The 15808-nt window shown below is 56.4% G+C and overlaps 2 protein-coding genes across 2 annotated transcripts; both read left to right on the top strand.

Moving 5' to 3' along the window:
* The first annotated feature begins 1829 nt into the window (after nt 1–1829).
* Nucleotides 1830–5958, top strand: EIF4E1B (eukaryotic translation initiation factor 4E family member 1B). The gene is made up of 7 exons (XM_004737528.3): nt 1830–1853; nt 1943–2139; nt 2457–2552; nt 3299–3362; nt 4144–4257; nt 4404–4543; nt 4893–5958. The coding sequence occupies exons 1-7, from the start codon at nt 1830–1832 to the stop codon at nt 5005–5007; spliced, it is 750 nt and encodes a 249-aa protein (XP_004737585.1). The 3' UTR covers nt 5008–5958.
* A 740-nt stretch (nt 5959–6698) lies between these two features.
* TSPAN17 (tetraspanin 17) lies at nt 6699–15569 on the top strand. Its single transcript, XM_004737523.3, has 9 exons — nt 6699–6980; nt 9839–9889; nt 9979–10125; nt 10905–11075; nt 11680–11805; nt 12427–12474; nt 13117–13233; nt 13315–13376; nt 13935–15569. The coding sequence occupies exons 1-9, from the start codon at nt 6894–6896 to the stop codon at nt 13969–13971; spliced, it is 846 nt and encodes a 281-aa protein (XP_004737580.1). The 5' UTR covers nt 6699–6893; the 3' UTR covers nt 13972–15569.
* The last annotated feature ends 239 nt before the right edge of the window (nt 15570–15808 follow it).

The raw sequence follows: 15808 nt of genomic DNA, 5'->3' as shown, positions 1-15808 counted from the left end.
GCCCTGGGACACTAATAGAATACAGCGGACACAATGCCGTGCCAGGTTTTGGGCCCAGGCCTTAAGAAGCTGGCAGCTCTTGCTTCCTGTCTCTTGGGATGCTGCTTCTGGGAACCTAGCCACCATGCCGTGAGGAGGCCAAGCAGCCACATGGAGAGGTACATAGAGCTGTCTCAGCCCACACTGCCAGCTGAAGGTCCAGCTGACTGCTGGTATCAACTGTCCCAGGGAGGGACCGTATGACTCTAGCCCCAGCCCATACACCACTCTGACTGACAGCACTTTGGAGCAAAGCTGAGCTGTCCCTAGTGAGCACAACCTGAACTGTAGATTGGTGAGCCAAACAGAGGACTGTTGGTGTTTTAAGCCATTAAGGTTGGGGTGGCTTGTGATGTGGCAACAGGTAGTTGGGACACTGTGGCCCACCTCTCCAGAGCCAATCCATCACCAGAGGCTAGACAGTCTTCCTTCCAAACACTTCTGACATCTGTCATGTTCTCTCCTCCTTCCCTGTCACCAGATCTGCCACCTGGACAACTATATTAGCAAATGAATAGATCTCCTCCTCTCGATACCACAGAGTCTGTTTCTTGCAGAGAAGCCCAAAGAACTTGCTGGAAAGCCCATCTGATTACCTCCCCAGCCCATCTGTATCCACTTGAAGTCCTCAGTGGCTCTCCATTTTCCCAAGATCAAGACCTACCAGCCTTTCCTCCTTTGGGCATCAGCCACACCAGTGTTTTTTTTTTTTTCCTCCAGTGCCCCATGTTCCCTTTGCCCCTGGGCCTTTGCACATGCTGCTCCCAGTCTCTGAGATGCCCTTTTCTACCCACCTAGTTAACTCTTATTCATGCCTTAGGTATCAGCGCCAACATCACCTCATCCATGAACTGCCTCTAAGCTAGTGGTTCTCAAAATGGGCTTCTTGACCAGCAACCTCAGGGAGCTTGTTAGAAATGCCAGTTCTATCAGATTCTGAGGGCAGCGCCCAGCAGCCTGTTTAACAAGGCCTGCAGGTGGTTCTGATCCATGCACTGGAGAACTGCCACTCGAAAGCCCCCAGTTCAGGTCATGTACTTATCTTTCTCCATCTGCGAACTCCCTTCCTTCCGAGGTCTGAATCTGTGACTATACAGGTGTTTGTGAGAGTCCCTGCTCTCTGGCTTCCCCTGATAGAGCAGAGCACAGGAGTACTCAGTTTTGACCCCTCAGTGCTTCCCGGCATCCAGTCCCATGCCTGGCCGGTACCTGGAGTTTAGGGCATGTGGGTTGGAGACAGATTGACTGTCAGCCTCCAGGTGGTCAAGGGCTTCCCTGGGTGTAGGCGGAGGAGACTAGTCTCTTTATAGATCTCAGACCCTAGAAGTAGCCAAGAGGAGGGTGAGAAATTTGGGGAGCCCTCAGCTCCTGCAGAAAAGAGTGTTGTTGGGAAGGAAGGGGAAGGGTAGCCAGAGCCAGAGCTTTTCCTTCTCCCACCCCACCCCCTCCCTACTGCGCCCATTGTAGGCCCATGCTCCAGGGGTTGTGATTGCACAAAGGGCAGATCCCTAATACTGACCCTTACCTTCTGTGACCCAGCCAGCCCATGGCCATGTGTGCGGTGGCTGGGTTTGTCTGGTCACACCTGTCCCCCTCCCACCTGCCTGCATGCAAAGGTGCTCACTAAATGCTTGCTGATGAAACTCATAGTGCAAGCCCTTTCCCCTCTGAGCGCCAGCCACACTACTCCGGCTCCTCCCCATCCCGTCCTCTGGGGGAGGGGTGGGGCAGCGCTGGTGGGTTAAAAGCCGGCAGCTGGGGGCCAACTGCAATGAAGCTCAGGTTGCCTTATGGCCGCCACCGCCACCAGCCCTGTAAGTCCAGCTCCCGGCCCCTCATGCAGCAGGGACGGGGATGGGGGGGGCGGGTCTTGCTGCTCACCCTGATTTCTTTCTTCGGTCAGGCCAGAGAGGCTGAGGGTGGAATCCGAAAGTGCGGGGAGAAGGAGGAGAAAAAGGAAGAGAAAGAGGGGGCAGCAGGGCCGGTCTTGATGGCAGAGGGGGCTCTGAATCCCTCCGGGGCCCTGCTGTCCCAGAGGAGGAAGGCCCAGGATGGGGGCCCCCAGGGGGTCAAGTTGGAGTTACACCCACTGCTGAACAGGTAAGGCAGGTCTTGTGGCCTTAAACTAGACCTTCCTCTCTTAGCCCCGGTTCCTCATCCAAGAAAGGTCAGAGTGGGCATAAGGCTTGGGCCCTATTGGCCCTTCTGGCCTTAACCCAACTAAGATTCTGTGTTAAATTCCCCCATCCTGCCCAGCCTTTCACCGTGGCGGGGTTGGGAGGGGGGTGTCCTGTGCCCAAATCCCATCTCATCATTTGTCCCTGAAGGAGCATGACTTCCCCGCCAGCACAGGTGCTGCTGGTGATGGGCCCAAGAGGGCTGGCTCTCTGCTTCCTCCTGGCCTCCCCTCCCCACAGGTGGGCGCTGTGGTTCTTCAAGAATGACCGCAGCCGAGCCTGGCAGGACAACCTGCATCTGGTCACCAAGTTTGACACTGTGGAGGACTTCTGGGCGTGAGTGTCTGCTCCTGGCTGGGGAGGCCAGAGCCAGAGGATTGTGAGAGGGCGATCCTTCCCAGGCCCCACCCCTCCATGGAGCTCTTTCCTCCCAGCTCTCCCTGGGACCTCTCAAAATTTGCTGAGGGCTGGGGCTTGGTGGGTTCCGCTTGGGGGTGGGGACCCTGGGGGCTGGGACATGGACCCCCCCGAAACCTTCTCGGGGCTTCGGGAGAGAGGCTACGAGGTGGGAGAAGCCAGGAGTTGCCCCAGACTCTGCAGCTCCAAGGCTTTGCGGCTCTGGGGAGGTTCTTTTCCCTCTCTGAGCTTTGTCTCAGCCACAAAGGAAGGATTAGGCTGCCCGGTTGCTTCTGACCATCTGGTCTGACCGTGGGTGATCAAGGGAAGGAATCTGAAAGGTGTGACACAAACCTGAGGGGCAGGTGAGAGTCTGGGGCTCAGCTGGGGAGGGGTGCCTGTTCCCCCTCTCCCACCCAGCCCTGGGAGCTCTAAAAGCCTCCCCAGGTAGTTGGATGATTAGGGAAGGCTCCAGGGAGAAGGTGGCATTTGAGGGTCTGGGTAAGTAGAGATGGGATTCCAGGCAGGGGGTGGGAGGGTGTGAGCAAAGTCTTGGAGGCCTGAAGAGTGGATGGAAAGTAGTGGATTCTGGTGAGAAGTTGTGGGGGACAAGGCAAGTTGGAACCAGGCCGTAAAAAGTCTGGACTTTCAGCCTGGGGGTGGGGTGGGGTGGGGGTTCTCTCCAGAATGTACAGTCACATCCAACTGGCCAGTAAGCTCTCTTCCGGCTGTGACTACGCCCTGTTCAAGGTAAGCTCTGCCTCTCCCTTCCCCACTTGGGGACCCTTCAGGCCCCAAGAGGGCTGATCCTTCTCAGCTTCTGCTGCCTTCCTCCCTCGTGGAGGGTTTGGGGATGGGGGTGGCCACAGACAGCCTTCCTTAGCTGAGATGTGACTTCCAGTCCAAGGAAATGCTATACAGAAGCTTGGGCAGCGTGTCAGGCTAGAGCTGTGCCTTGTAGGACCTTGAAGTGTCCGAAAGGGGATGGGGGATAAGGGGAATTTGGAAGAAGCCCAGGTTTCTGGCCGGGCTCCTTAACTAGGGCCATGCCTCAAAATTGTCCGGGAACACTCTGCATCAATATCCAAGCCCTCATCAGTGTTCATCTCTGGAGGTCTTGACCCAGCAGGTGTGCATGGTGGGACCCTCCCCTCCGTGTTTAAAGACCTCCCCAGATGATTTATGTACATACTACGGTGGCCCCTGAGGCTTCCTTAATACCCCCTGCCCCCGGCATTTGAACCCTGGCCTCAAGGAACTCAGTTTGGTAAAGGAGACAAACATATATTTATATCTACAAGGTTGTAAAAGGTGACAAGTGTCGAGTATCAGCGGCCTGGGGAGCCCATAGGAGGGTCTGGGGGGCTGAGTGGCTGGTGGTGGAACCTGCTTGTTCACAGGAATTGGAGGCAAAAGGGACCCTCGCCTATGGAGGCTGATTTAGGGGCCAGAGCAGGGCCTGGGAAGGTGGTTGGGCCCATCTTTCCCTTTGACCAAAGGGAGGCTATTGACTGATTATCCCACCTCTTAGGATGGCATTGAGCCCATGTGGGAGGACAGCAGGAATAAGAGGGGTGGCCGCTGGCTGGTCAGTCTCGCCAAGCAGCAGCGCCACAGCGAGCTGGACCGCCTGTGGCTGGAGACTGTGAGTGGCCATGGGGAGATGGAGGGAGGGCTGGGGAGTGTCCCCCACTAGAAGAGGCTGGGCTGATGTGGTGTCAGTGGTCTCCAGGATAGTGGGAGCACTCCCTGTGACTCAGAGGTCTCACCATCCTCCCTTTTGGGCCCCAGCTGCTGTGCCTGATAGGGGAGAGCTTCGAGGAGCACAGCCGGGAGGTGTGTGGGGCTGTCATCAACATCCGAACCAAGGGGGACAAGATCGCCGTGTGGACGAGGGAGGCAGAGAACCAGGCGGGCGTGCTGCACATTGGGTGAGGGGTAGCTCTGGCACAGGGTCTGTTCCAGGGGAGAAGGTGAGTGTGTGTGATGGGTGGTGGCTTGGCCTGTGAGGGAGACCTCTGGAACTTTCTGTGTCCTCTCCTCCTTCCTTACCTACCTGTTATGGGGGTTTGGAATCCATATTTCAAGCTATTTCTAACAGGACTCTTCTTTTGCATTAAAGAGTGCTATCTGGGGTTTCCACGTAGGTAAGATGCAGAGAGAGTAAGGGTGACTGGAACCAGGGTGGGAGCTCTGGGCAGAGGACCCGGGGTCCCAGGTTATCTCCACGACCCGCTCGCTGGTGACTCTGTCTCATTTTCTCTTCTACGCATCATCCAGGCAGGTCTACAAAGAGCGTCTGGGCCTCTCCACAAAGATCGTCATTGGGTATCAAGCCCACGCAGACACAGCCACCAAGAGCAACTCCCTAACTAAGAATAAGTTTGTGGTGTGATGAGACCTCCATTCCCCTCCTCTCCATTCAACTGTCCCTGAGCTTCCCTGCTCTCTCGCTCTGTGTGTGTGTGTGTGTGTGTGTGTGTGTGTGTGTGTGTGTAAGTGTTGCTGGGCTACAGTGCTGATGCTGGCCAAGACTGGGAGGTAGACAACTGGGTTTTCCCATGTCCTGGAGTGAATATGATCATTCTTTGAACTCCCATGTCCTGGAGTGAATAGGAGCATGTCCCTAGGCCTGAGTTGGGGCTCAGGCCTAGGGGACAGCTCTGTGGTCAGGGAGCCAGCCTGAGGACGCAGGAAAGGTGGAGGAAAGCCGTGGGTGTTTTTGTTTCATCAGAGGGTGGGTTGGGGTGAGTCACTGGGGGAAGCAGCGCTCAACTGAGGGTGGAAAGATGACAAGAGAATCCTACAGTCCAGCACTTACTTTGGGTACTCCTGGGAAAAGGGCTGGGTGGCCTGAGGGTGAATCTTCTGTTTTGGGGGAGAGGGCCCAAGGCCCCAGACACTGAGAGCTGGGGCTCAAGAACAGGGCCTGGGGTTGGGCTCTCGTCTTTGTAATCACTCTACTTCAAGCCTTTTTATGTGTTTGCCTTCTCATGAGATTTGTACTGTATGTTGCGCCTTCCCTTGACCAGATGTGGGTGGGTCCCTGGAGCAGGGCTATATGGGAGGTCACAAGTGTTAGTGGGGTTCTGCCTCCAAGCCTCTATCTCACAGAGAGACAAGTGTGCCCTCTTGCCCTGTCCTCAGCTGTGTCCGGGGTGTCTGGGCCTTGTCTGCCTCAGGGCCAGGCTGCAGAGGTGGGTAGGCAGACGAGGTCCTCGCCCAGGAATGGAGGACAACGGTGGTTAGGTCCCCTCATGGTTCTGCTTGAGGTGGATTAGCTGAAAGGTGATGGAGTTTAAGCCCTTTTTCTGTTCCTGTTCTAAATAAACACTTTTGAATAAAATTAGAATTATTTTCGAGAGTTCTAAAATGGAGTAAGATTTGGGCCCCCCGCAAACCATAATCACCTGTCCGGCCTTAAGGAGGCTCATGTGAGACCCCCGGGGCCCAATCAGGTTCAAGCGAGTACGGGGAGAGGCAGGGAAGATGGGAAGAGTGAGGGACAGGTTTCCATGTTTGAGGGGTTAGAGACCAGGAGTCGGGTATATATATGCCCCTGGCAATGCCAGAGTGTCAGGGAGCAGCAGGCGCGGCCTTCACAAGACCCAACTGTCCTCTGGCCTGAGTCTGAGCCAGGAGAGGTCGAGATGAATTTCCATTGAGTGAAAAGCGCATCTGATTCGACTGCACTGTAATAAAGCGGACGGCACGTGTTTTAAAAACACCGTATCACCGTCCCCATCTGCTCATTAGAGCAGCAGTTACTCCTCTCTTGGACTGGACTCCGACAACAAGGTTGGGGACTGGGGTGGCTCTGGTACTGAGCCTTGTAGGGTAGGAGTGACTGGGGGTGCTTCGTGACTGCGACTTGCGGGGCCATCATCAGGCTTTGCAAGCAGGTCCGCAGGACGCTGGGGAGCTCTACGCAGCTGCCAGCACTCGGAGTGGGTCAGGCTTGGAGGCGGGGCTCCGAGTAGGGGGCGGAGCCTGCCTGGGGGCGGGGCTCGGAGGGGACGGAGCAGGGCAGGGGCGGAGTCAGGCCTAGAGGCTGCGGGGTTCCGACGAGACTGTGTGGGCGGGGAGAGCAGGGCGAGCGGGTCGCCGGGGGCGGTCCCTGCGGGGCGGGCGGGGCCGGATCGGCGCTCTGTGTGGCCCTGGGCATGAAGCCGCAGCCGCCGGGCTAGGCCCCGGGCGGCTCCAGCCCAGGGCGGCCCGTGGAGGGCCGATCTCGGCCCCGGCTCCGGTTCCGGTTCCCGGGCCGGCGGGCGGCTGCTCACCATGCCGGGCAAACACCAGCACTTCCAGGAACCCGAGGTCGGCTGCTGCGGGAAATACTTCCTGTTTGGCTTCAACATTGTTTTCTGGGTGAGAGCGGGGTGGGTTCCGGGCCCCGTGTTGTGGGTGGCGGGAGAAGGAGGTTCAGTTCCCTACTTGGTGGTGATGGTGGAGGGACCACTCCCTGCCTTAAGGGCTGGGGACCGTCACCCCCCCACCTTCTTCCCACACCCTCCTTCACGCCCACTCTCAGGACCACCCCAGGGAACCCCGGGGAGGCCCGGATTGCTGGAGGCGGGGCCCCAGGCGCCGTGGGGGTAGGGTATGGAGGTGGAGTCTCCCTGTATCTTCTCTAGCCCTGGTGGAAAAAGGGGAGGTGTTTCCTTGAAGGTCCCACGGACCTGTCTCCTGCCCAGCTCCTTTACTACCCTGGAGTGTAGAGTGTGGTTGTGCGCTGAGCTCCGCGCCTGGTTTCGTCCACAGGGAGGAGTGTCTCAGTGAAGGAAGGGCCGGATCCCCTCGTCTAGCCTTAAGCTCCTGCAAGGCGGATGGGAGGGTGGCGGGTAGGTCAGCCTGCTCCATACTGAGAGCTTGCGGGCTGGCAGGGCCAGTAGCTCTAGTTTACTCTGCTGGGGACAGGAGATCTCCCCTGTTGAGACGTCCGGAGCTGACCCTGGAGGAACAGAATTCAACATTCCGCAGCTGACAAAACCGAGCCTTTGGGGCGGTGCTGCCCCTGCCAGAAAAGGGAGCTGCTAGTGGAGCCCTCCCAGAGTAGCACCTGCCCCAGGGCTCTGCCAAGTCATCTTTCCCTTCTCCCTCCCGCATCCCAGCTCTATGGCTCCTTGCTGCCTCTACAGTCTCTGTTCCTGCTGCCTTCAGTCAAAATGCCAGGCCCATTCAGTTTTGTTCAGCAAGACTCTGGCCTTCTTACCTGGGAGGGGTGATACTAAAGCCTGCCCCTTGGGGTTTTAGGCAGATTAAATGAATTCTAACTTGTATTCACACAGCTACTTTGTTATTTATTATCTACATTTTATGGATGAGGGAATAGGCACAGACAGGTTAAGTCGTTTAACGGAGAGTCACAAGGCTAGTTAAGTGTAGAGCCAAGGTACAAACCGGGGGCAGTGGGTGGGGTAAGGCAGAGCATGGAGAAGAGTGAGTCCCCGGATGCCAAGGGGGACAGGTGAGAGAAGCCCAGGATTGTTCCAGGCACACCCACTTTTGCAGGGGAGTGCGGTTGGGGAGCCAGAGCAGGAAAGGCCCCAGGTCTGGGACGGTGTTAGAGCTTCACGTTGAGTACAGTGTAAAGCAGTGAGGGCTTCATTGCTAGGTGATGGGTCTGTTTTGGCTTTTGTATTGGAGGCAGATCTGTCTGCCTTCTTTGGGGGGAGGGGGGACATACAGAGGGCCTGGAAGTTGGGAGACCAGGGAGGAGGGCTGGGGGGAAGCTGGGGGGGTGGGGAGTGAGGAAGTCTCCAGGGGAAGTTATGAGGCTGAATTGACAGGACTAGGCCCCTTAGGGAAGTCACCTTGGGTCCAGGTGGCTGGAGGGAGGTGCCAGAGATTTTTGTTTGTTCTAATGGAACATGGACCCTGGTGTTACGCTGTTAAGAACCTTTCAGCGATTAATATAGTCCAGATTCCTCCAGCAATCTCTAGTCCCCTCTGGGGTCTGGCCCTGCTGCCCTTCAGTCTGTCCCTTGCACCGCCACACTGCATCTTACCCCTGGGCTTCCAGCAGTCCCTCCACCTGAAATTTTCTTCTCCTTGATACACTTCTTCATCATTCAGAGCTCAGCTAAAATGTCCCCATTTTCCCTAACGAAAGCACACCTCCACCACCCCCAGTCACTCCTCACCACATTACTGTTTGCTTTTCTTTAAAGGATCCATTGGTATCTGTAATTCGTTGTTTGCTCACTGTGGATTTTCCCCACTGGAGTGTAAACTCCTTGAGGGCAGAGAGCTCATTTGTCCTGTTTGCTGATGTAGTTCCCACACATGGAACCGAGCCTGGAACACAGAGGTGTTTGCCTCAGGCAGGTGTGCCCTAGCGCAAGGCCATGCCGTGGGATGAGGTGGGAACAGTGATGTTTGGTTTCACATCCCAGATCTAGTGTGGGGGGAGGGAAGGAAAGACATTTTTCGAGAAGAGTACTGCAGCGAGAAGAGTCTTCAGAGAGAGGAAAGCATTAAAAGTGGGTGGTCATGGTGGAATGGACTGGAATTGGTGGGGGAAGGGGAAGGAACCTGGGAAAGTGGGGGGGTGGGGAAGGTGTGAAGAGGCGGGGTCATGGCCTTGTGCTGGGGCAGAAGGGCCACTCTCCATGTGAGACTGGATATCTGGGGACCTGCTCAGGCTCAAGCATATGGCCTGGACATCCAGGACTCTGCACAGTAAGGACCTGAGGCAGGATGGTGGGTGGTGCTTAGAAGGTCCAGGCAGAACTGTGGCCAAATGTTTTCAAGGTCATAGCCTCTGCCAGATGGGGGTCCCTCCGCTGGATCCTGCTCACATCAGGATTCCTTGTCATTCATGGGTCTTTGCTTGTGAGGGTTGAAAACAGAGCAGAGCAGGGCGGCCTTCACAGAGTTGCCGGGCAGCAGGATGGCCAGATTGGGAGGAGGCTGGAAGGAGGCTAGCAGCCCGGAAGCTAGAACAGGCTTGGTGGGAGGAGAGGCTCAGCACATCACTGTTGTTGCTGCTTGGCAGGAGTGTCCCGGCCACCCTCTGCCGCAGTGCTGAGTTCCAGAAAGCGCTAGGGTGAGGACTGAAATGTGTTCTTGGGGAGGTAGAAAGGACCCGGGACCCCATTTATAGTCCAGTTCCCTTACCCCTCCCCTTTCCCAAGACCCCTACTACTAGACAGTGAGGGACTCTCCTGGGGGTGGGGAAGGATGCTGACACTCCAATGCTTAACTCTTTGCTGCTGCTTCTGCAGGTGCTGGGAGCCCTGTTCCTGGCCATCGGCCTGTGGGCCTGGGGTGAGAAGGTAAGGCAGTGGAGCCGGGTATGGGGCTGCCCTAGGTTGAGACGATGGAACCATCAGCCCGACTACTTGCCTCTGCTCCCCTGGCACAGGGTGTTCTCTCCAACATCTCTGCGCTGACCGATCTGGGAGGCCTCGACCCTGTGTGGCTGTTTGTAGTGGTTGGAGGCGTCATGTCGGTGCTGGGCTTTGCTGGCTGCATCGGGGCCCTCCGGGAGAACACTTTCCTGCTCAAGTTTGTGAGTGTACCCCCCACCTAGATCCGCTGGGGATCCCAACCTCCTCCCACTGACTTCTTCATATAGTTCATACTTAATAATGGCCATTTTATTACTGTTGTGTTATTATAACAAAAAATAATCAGAATTGTATTATCTGTAATTATAGGATCCTTTCTGTTATGCCTGAAACCCTGTGTCCCAAGCATAAAAGGGTATTTATGGGCTCACCAAGGAAAGGCCAGGGGTATGCTGGGTGACCACACATTTGGATCCAGGGGCCATCACAGTGTCACTTGGCCTGGTCTCTCTGTTTCTCTAGTGTGTCCTTCCAGTAGGCTCCATTCCCCGTGGGACGGAAGGATTCCCACGAATGGGTGGGGGCTCCCACTCGAGGCTGAGGCGCTCTCTTCCCAACCAGTGGGCAGATCGGCTATTTCTGGATCAATCCCTGTGGCCCCGGGAGAGGTAGTGCTCTGATTGGTGGGCTTCCGGCGCATGCCCAGTCCTCTATCAGGAATGGGAAAGGAGGTGGAGATGGCTGGGCCTGAGGAGCTGAATGTGTACGTGGGGGCGTGGTTTCTCAAAGACACCAGGGTGATTACCTGCGGAAGCAGAACGAGTGGGTAGGTCAGAGCCGCGATGTCATTTGCCATCATAAAACAATACTAATAAGAGAGAAGGTGGGGACTCTCTCGGCTGTCTTGGGGTGGTGGTGCGGGGTGGGGGGAACTCCGCCACATGCTCCCCCCAAGGCCCTGCATCTCTGACGCCAACCGTCTGTGTGTCCCCCACCCCAGTTCTCAGTGTTCCTTGGCCTCATCTTCTTCCTGGAGCTGGCAACAGGGATCCTGGCCTTCGTATTCAAGGACTGGATTCGAGACCAGCTCAATTTCTTCATTAACAACAACGTCAAGGCCTATCGGGATGACATTGACCTCCAGAACCTCATTGACTTTGCTCAGGAATATGTGAGTCCTGCGCCAGCGGGCTCCACCTACGGGAGTCTGCTGCTGGGCAGATGTGGGAGAGAGCAAGCTTCCTGTGTTCACACCCCAGGGGAAAGGGCCAGACCCCTTGTCTGAGGTGAAGCCAGCTTCTGTGATCCTTGTAGGTCCTCGATGTGCCTAGTTCTGTGGGAACACGGTGTTGGGGTACAGAAGCCGGAGGCTCCAACCTGGCAGCTCCTAGGCCAGGGTTTACAACACATTTAAAGGAAGAAATTTGATAGAAAAATACAGATTTCCCCTTCTAAGAAACTCTGGACTGCTCGTGTTGGCCGGGGTTACAATGTTGCTGTCCACTTTGCTGGTACAGGGGCTCTCTGTTTGCCATCGTCTCTGCCATTCTGTATCTTTATACCCGTCGGCCCTCTTCTCTTGTTTATGTTCTTTGTTTGGCCTCTGAATGTGTTCGAGTTCAAGACCTCCCCTCTCCACAGAAGCCCCCTGCCTAGTGGCCTCCTGACCCCCATCACAGCCTGGCCCTATGCTGTCTCCAGCAGCCCAGGCTCCCAGCCAGATGGGGCTCCTGGTGTGGGCCTGGCTCACCTGTGGCTCTCCTCTCGCTCCTTAGTGGTCTTGCTGCGGAGCCCGAGGGCCTAATGACTGGAACCTCAATATCTATTTCAACTGCACTGACTTGAACCCGAGCCGAGAGCGCTGCGGGGTGCCCTTCTCCTGCTGTGTCAGGGACCCTGCGGTGAGTGGGGCCTGGTGGGGATGGGCGGGGACATCGCAGTGCACGGGCCACGTGGGGAAAAATCCCCCACAGGGCTGGCTGGGCTTGGCCCGCTCTGGGGGCCTCGGGTGCTGGGGGAAGTCCTCCTAGTAGACACAAAGTAGACTTTGTGTCAGTGGGCAGCAGTGAGGCCTGCTGGGGGAGGGGCTACACCCTTCAGCCAAACCTGTCTTTTCAATGGTGGTGAGCCAGCTGCCACACCACTGGGCCACCATTCTGGAGTGGCAGGGCATAGGGATTCTGACCCTTTTATGGCTTTCTTCAGAGCAGAAACTTCTCCCAGGGACATCTCTCCCATCATAGTTCACCTGGAACACTGAGGGCCAGGACTCTTCCCATTCTTACAATACATGAGCAGACAGGAGTTCTAAATAGGAGGCAGCTCAGGCTGACATTGTTCTGGCACCAGGGAAAGAGGTGCGTGGGCCTCAGTGAGCCTCATGTAGCAGTGCAGGGCATGGACAGAGTCCGTGGTTCCATCTCCTTCCCCTGAGAAGCAGGAACCGTTGCAGCGCTGGGCGCCTTGCGCCCCTGTGGGGTACCCCCTCACCAAGTCACTCATTGGCCTGTTTTTTTTCTCAGGAAGATGTCCTCAACACCCAGTGTGGCTATGATGTCCGGCTCAAACTGGTGAGAGGGTTGGGGACAGAATTGGGGGCACTGAGAAGGGAAGGTTAGCCTCTCATAGGCTCCTCTGAAAGGCCTCAGGGATTCTGTGGTTGGGGGCAGGGCTGCTAAGTCCTAGGAACCATCCAGGCACCTTCGGCTTGGTACTGCCAGTCATGGGGACAGTGGACTGGTGGGCACAGACACATCAGTGTTTGCTCATTTCAGTTCTTTGTCAAGCACGCATTGGTGCTCACACTTGGCAGCCCTGGATGCTGGGAATTCCCACTTAGGAGATAGGCAGACAGAGCCCCAGCTCTCAAGGAGCTCCCACTCCAGTAGAGGGAGAAAGACAGTGAGCTCCCAAATAAACACACATGAACAGTAATGTGACATTTTCAACCAAGAACTTGGAAGAATATAAAGTAAGGGAGGTGATAGGATTGGGGCTGGGTGGTCAGGGAAGGCCTCTTGGAGGAGGGGACATCCGTTCTGAGACCCTGATGACTGGCAGGAGCCTGTCATGCAAAGGCCCTGTGGTAGAGCTCCATCTAGGCAGCAGGTGCTAAGATGTCAGGCCCTGGGGCAGGGATGAGCCTAGCAAGCTGGACTGAGAGGAGGCCTGTGGGAGTGGGTGGGCCAAGCCCCTTGCCTGTTTGTCCCCAGGAGCTGGAGCAGCAGGGCTCCATACACACCAAAGGCTGTGTGGGCCAGTTTGAGAAGTGGCTGCAGGACAACCTGATCGTTGTGGCTGGGGTCTTTGTGGGCATCGCTCTCCTCCAGGTACTGCCTCAGCCCAGCATGCCCCCTACACCCCTGCCCTGCCAGCAGACCTTCCCTCACTTTGCCCCTTTGTCCCTACAGATCTTTGGTATCTGCCTGGCCCAGAACCTTGTGAGTGACATCAAGGCAGTGAAGGCCAACTGGTGAGGCTGCCACACTGGCCATGGCTACCTGCCTGGCCTACCCAGGGACCCCCACTTCCCCTGCCACCGTACCCATGATGGGCAAGGCTGCAGGTGTTTCTGCTTGGACCCGACCAAGGGGTCCAAGGGGCTTGAGTGTGGGTGCGCTGTACGTCCATGGGGACAGCTGTGTGCCTCTGCTCATGCTGCCTGTCCTGGAGCTATGTGCATGGAGGGTGGGTGTGTCTGTGAATGTGCACAGGGAGCACCATCTTGGCTGCCGTGGGGTGGCGGGCTCTCCAGGAAACTAGGAATGGCACAGCTAAGCAGCTAAGAGGGTGCTGGCTGGGTGGGGTGGGAGGGGCCTGCCCTGTCCCTGCCCAGGCTGGGACACACTGCTTTGTGCTTGGCTATTAGGGCAGGCTTGGCGGGCTGTTGCCTGGGACACAGCCTCACTCAGCTTCAGAGCTGTCTTCTCTACTAGCTGGGACCTTGACCCTGCCAGAAGCCCCCTTTGGCCTCAATGTGTCAGACTTTAGAATGGGTCCAAGAATTTTTTCTCCTTTGTTTGCCTCTCAGGATCAAACATGATGATGGCTACAAACTACTCAAATAAACAAAACCTTGAAAACCACTGGCTTACGCCCACCATCTCAGAGGTTCCATGGGCCGCAGGGCCTCAGCCGTGCCGTCCGCCTGGGGCCCCAACCCGGACCCACCCTGCCAACATGTTTTCTTGGCCTGGGTAGTACATACGATGAGCCAACCTTTAAAACTTGGCATATTTCATGTAAAAGTCCAGATCCCCAGCATCTTGTGAAGAATGGCCATCTGGCCACAGCAGCTCTTCTATAGCTTCGTCTCCTGGGACGTGCGCTTCCTGTTCTCTGAGGGACCCACCTGGCTTGTTCTTCTCACCCAAGTGTCCTGCCTGCCTGACCCTGGAGGCCGGGAGTTGGCCTCCTCCACTTCTGCAAGTTTTTCCCCTGCAAATGCTGCAAGGCTGCTGTGGGCCAACCCTGGATCGAAGCCTGGATGGTGAAGAATTGGGGAGGCTGGAGCCTGCCCCGAAGAGGCCGCAGCCTGGGAAGGGTCTGGCCCTCCTGGGGGCCAAGATGGGTGCCACCGTGCCCAGGAGAGTGGCCAGAGGGTGGGATGGAGATCAGGAAGGTTTTGGACAGGACATAGCTGGAAGCCTGAGCTTGTCATCCATGGGGATGGGGAGAGCCCTGTTTGAGGGCCACCGATGGTAGGACTCCTAGCCTCGCTTGGAATTCAGTTCAAAATCTTCCCAGTGGCCTGTAGAGTTGCCTCCTGACCACTAGAGGGCGTGCCCACACAGCATTACCTGGGTCTGGCTTTCCTAGGACAACCCCACCCAGTACAGCCCTGTGCCTGGTGTGTCCACCCTGCTTACTAGTTCTTTGGGTTTCAGGGAATTTACAAGCTTCTAAAGGAGCAGAGTGGCTCAGATTGGGGAAGCCTGGCTGCTGTTCTCAGATATGCACAAAGCGGTATGTGTGGAGTATTTGTGAATCAAAGGAGAGGTTTGGCCTAGTGCCCAGTCTCTTAACTTAGATGCCCTCAGGGCCGGGTGGGTTATAAAAATAAAGTAGGCCTTTGAGTTGTGAGGCCTTTGGGACTTAATTTTTCCCACTATTCCTGGAGATGGGACATAGAGAGACATTGCTTTGTGCTGAGAAATACTTGCATGATTGAGTCTGAGTCGCTAAGGGCAACTGGCCTTGAGTGACATCAAGGGGTGGTGGGGACTGTGGCAAACCACAGATTCCCACCTGAAATTGGTATCTGTCCTTCCGTTGGAGCTAATGGCTGTACAGCGAGAATGTAGGTAGGTCTGTCTAATGGGAGAAGTCTGGGGAAGCCAAGAAGCTAGATTTTTCATGTGAACTATCCCGAGTTTCAAGTTGTTTGCAGCTAATGAGAAAAACCTCTTAAACCCTGATAGTCAAAAGGTGTGGGGGCCATCTTTGGCACCCCCCCACCATAGGTCCCTCAGGGACAGTGCCCCATGGGGGCCCTGGTGAGTCTGCGGTTCAGGAATGCTGGGAGCTGCTGCAGGTGGGCGGGTTGTGGGCCAGCACCCATCATGGCTCCCAGGTGTGGGCTGGGCGGTGTCCTGGGGTCTCTGGGACACATAGGCTATGGGTGGGCTCTACATGCTACAATAAATGGGGCTCATGATATTGTGCACGTGTCTTGTGGTTTCTGATTGTAAACGCTTCTGCCTTTCACTTTACCTCAAACCTCACAGCACCTCCTGAGGTGGCTGAGTCTTTTCCCAGTGAGGAAACCCTCTGGGGGAATGGGTTCCCTGGAGCACACAGTTGGAGGGCCGCACCCCGCCCCCATCTGACCCCTCTTGCTGGCTTGCAAGGCACCAGTCCTGCCTTTCTGCAGCATCCAGGTGGAACCTGCACACTTGAAGTGTC

The sequence above is a fragment of the Mustela putorius genome, unplaced genomic scaffold (assembly GCF_011764305.1).
Source record: "Mustela putorius furo isolate JIRA1106 unplaced genomic scaffold, ASM1176430v1.1 tig00000145_pilon_pilon_pilon, whole genome shotgun sequence".
Taxonomy (NCBI): Eukaryota; Metazoa; Chordata; class Mammalia; order Carnivora; family Mustelidae; genus Mustela; species Mustela putorius.
The sequence above is the reverse complement of the archived record's forward strand: the minus strand, read 5'-3'. Positions and strand labels throughout refer to the sequence as shown.

Coding starts and splice junctions, on each gene's coding strand:
- EIF4E1B (XM_004737528.3), top strand. CDS start 1,830: ATGGCCGCCACCGCCACCAGCCCT. Junction 2,140..2,456: donor TTACACCCACTGCTGAACAG/GTAAGGCAGGTC, acceptor CCCTCCCCACAG/GTGGGCGCTGTGGTTCTTCA. Junction 4,258..4,403: donor ACCGCCTGTGGCTGGAGACT/GTGAGTGGCCAT, acceptor TTTGGGCCCCAG/CTGCTGTGCCTGATAGGGGA.
- TSPAN17 (XM_004737523.3), top strand. CDS start 6,894: ATGCCGGGCAAACACCAGCACTTCCAGGAACCCGAGGTCGGCTGCTGC. Junction 6,981..9,838: donor GCTTCAACATTGTTTTCTGG/GTGAGAGCGGGG, acceptor CTGCTTCTGCAG/GTGCTGGGAGCCCTGTTCCT. Junction 11,806..12,426: donor GCTGTGTCAGGGACCCTGCG/GTGAGTGGGGCC, acceptor TTTTTTTCTCAG/GAAGATGTCCTCAACACCCA.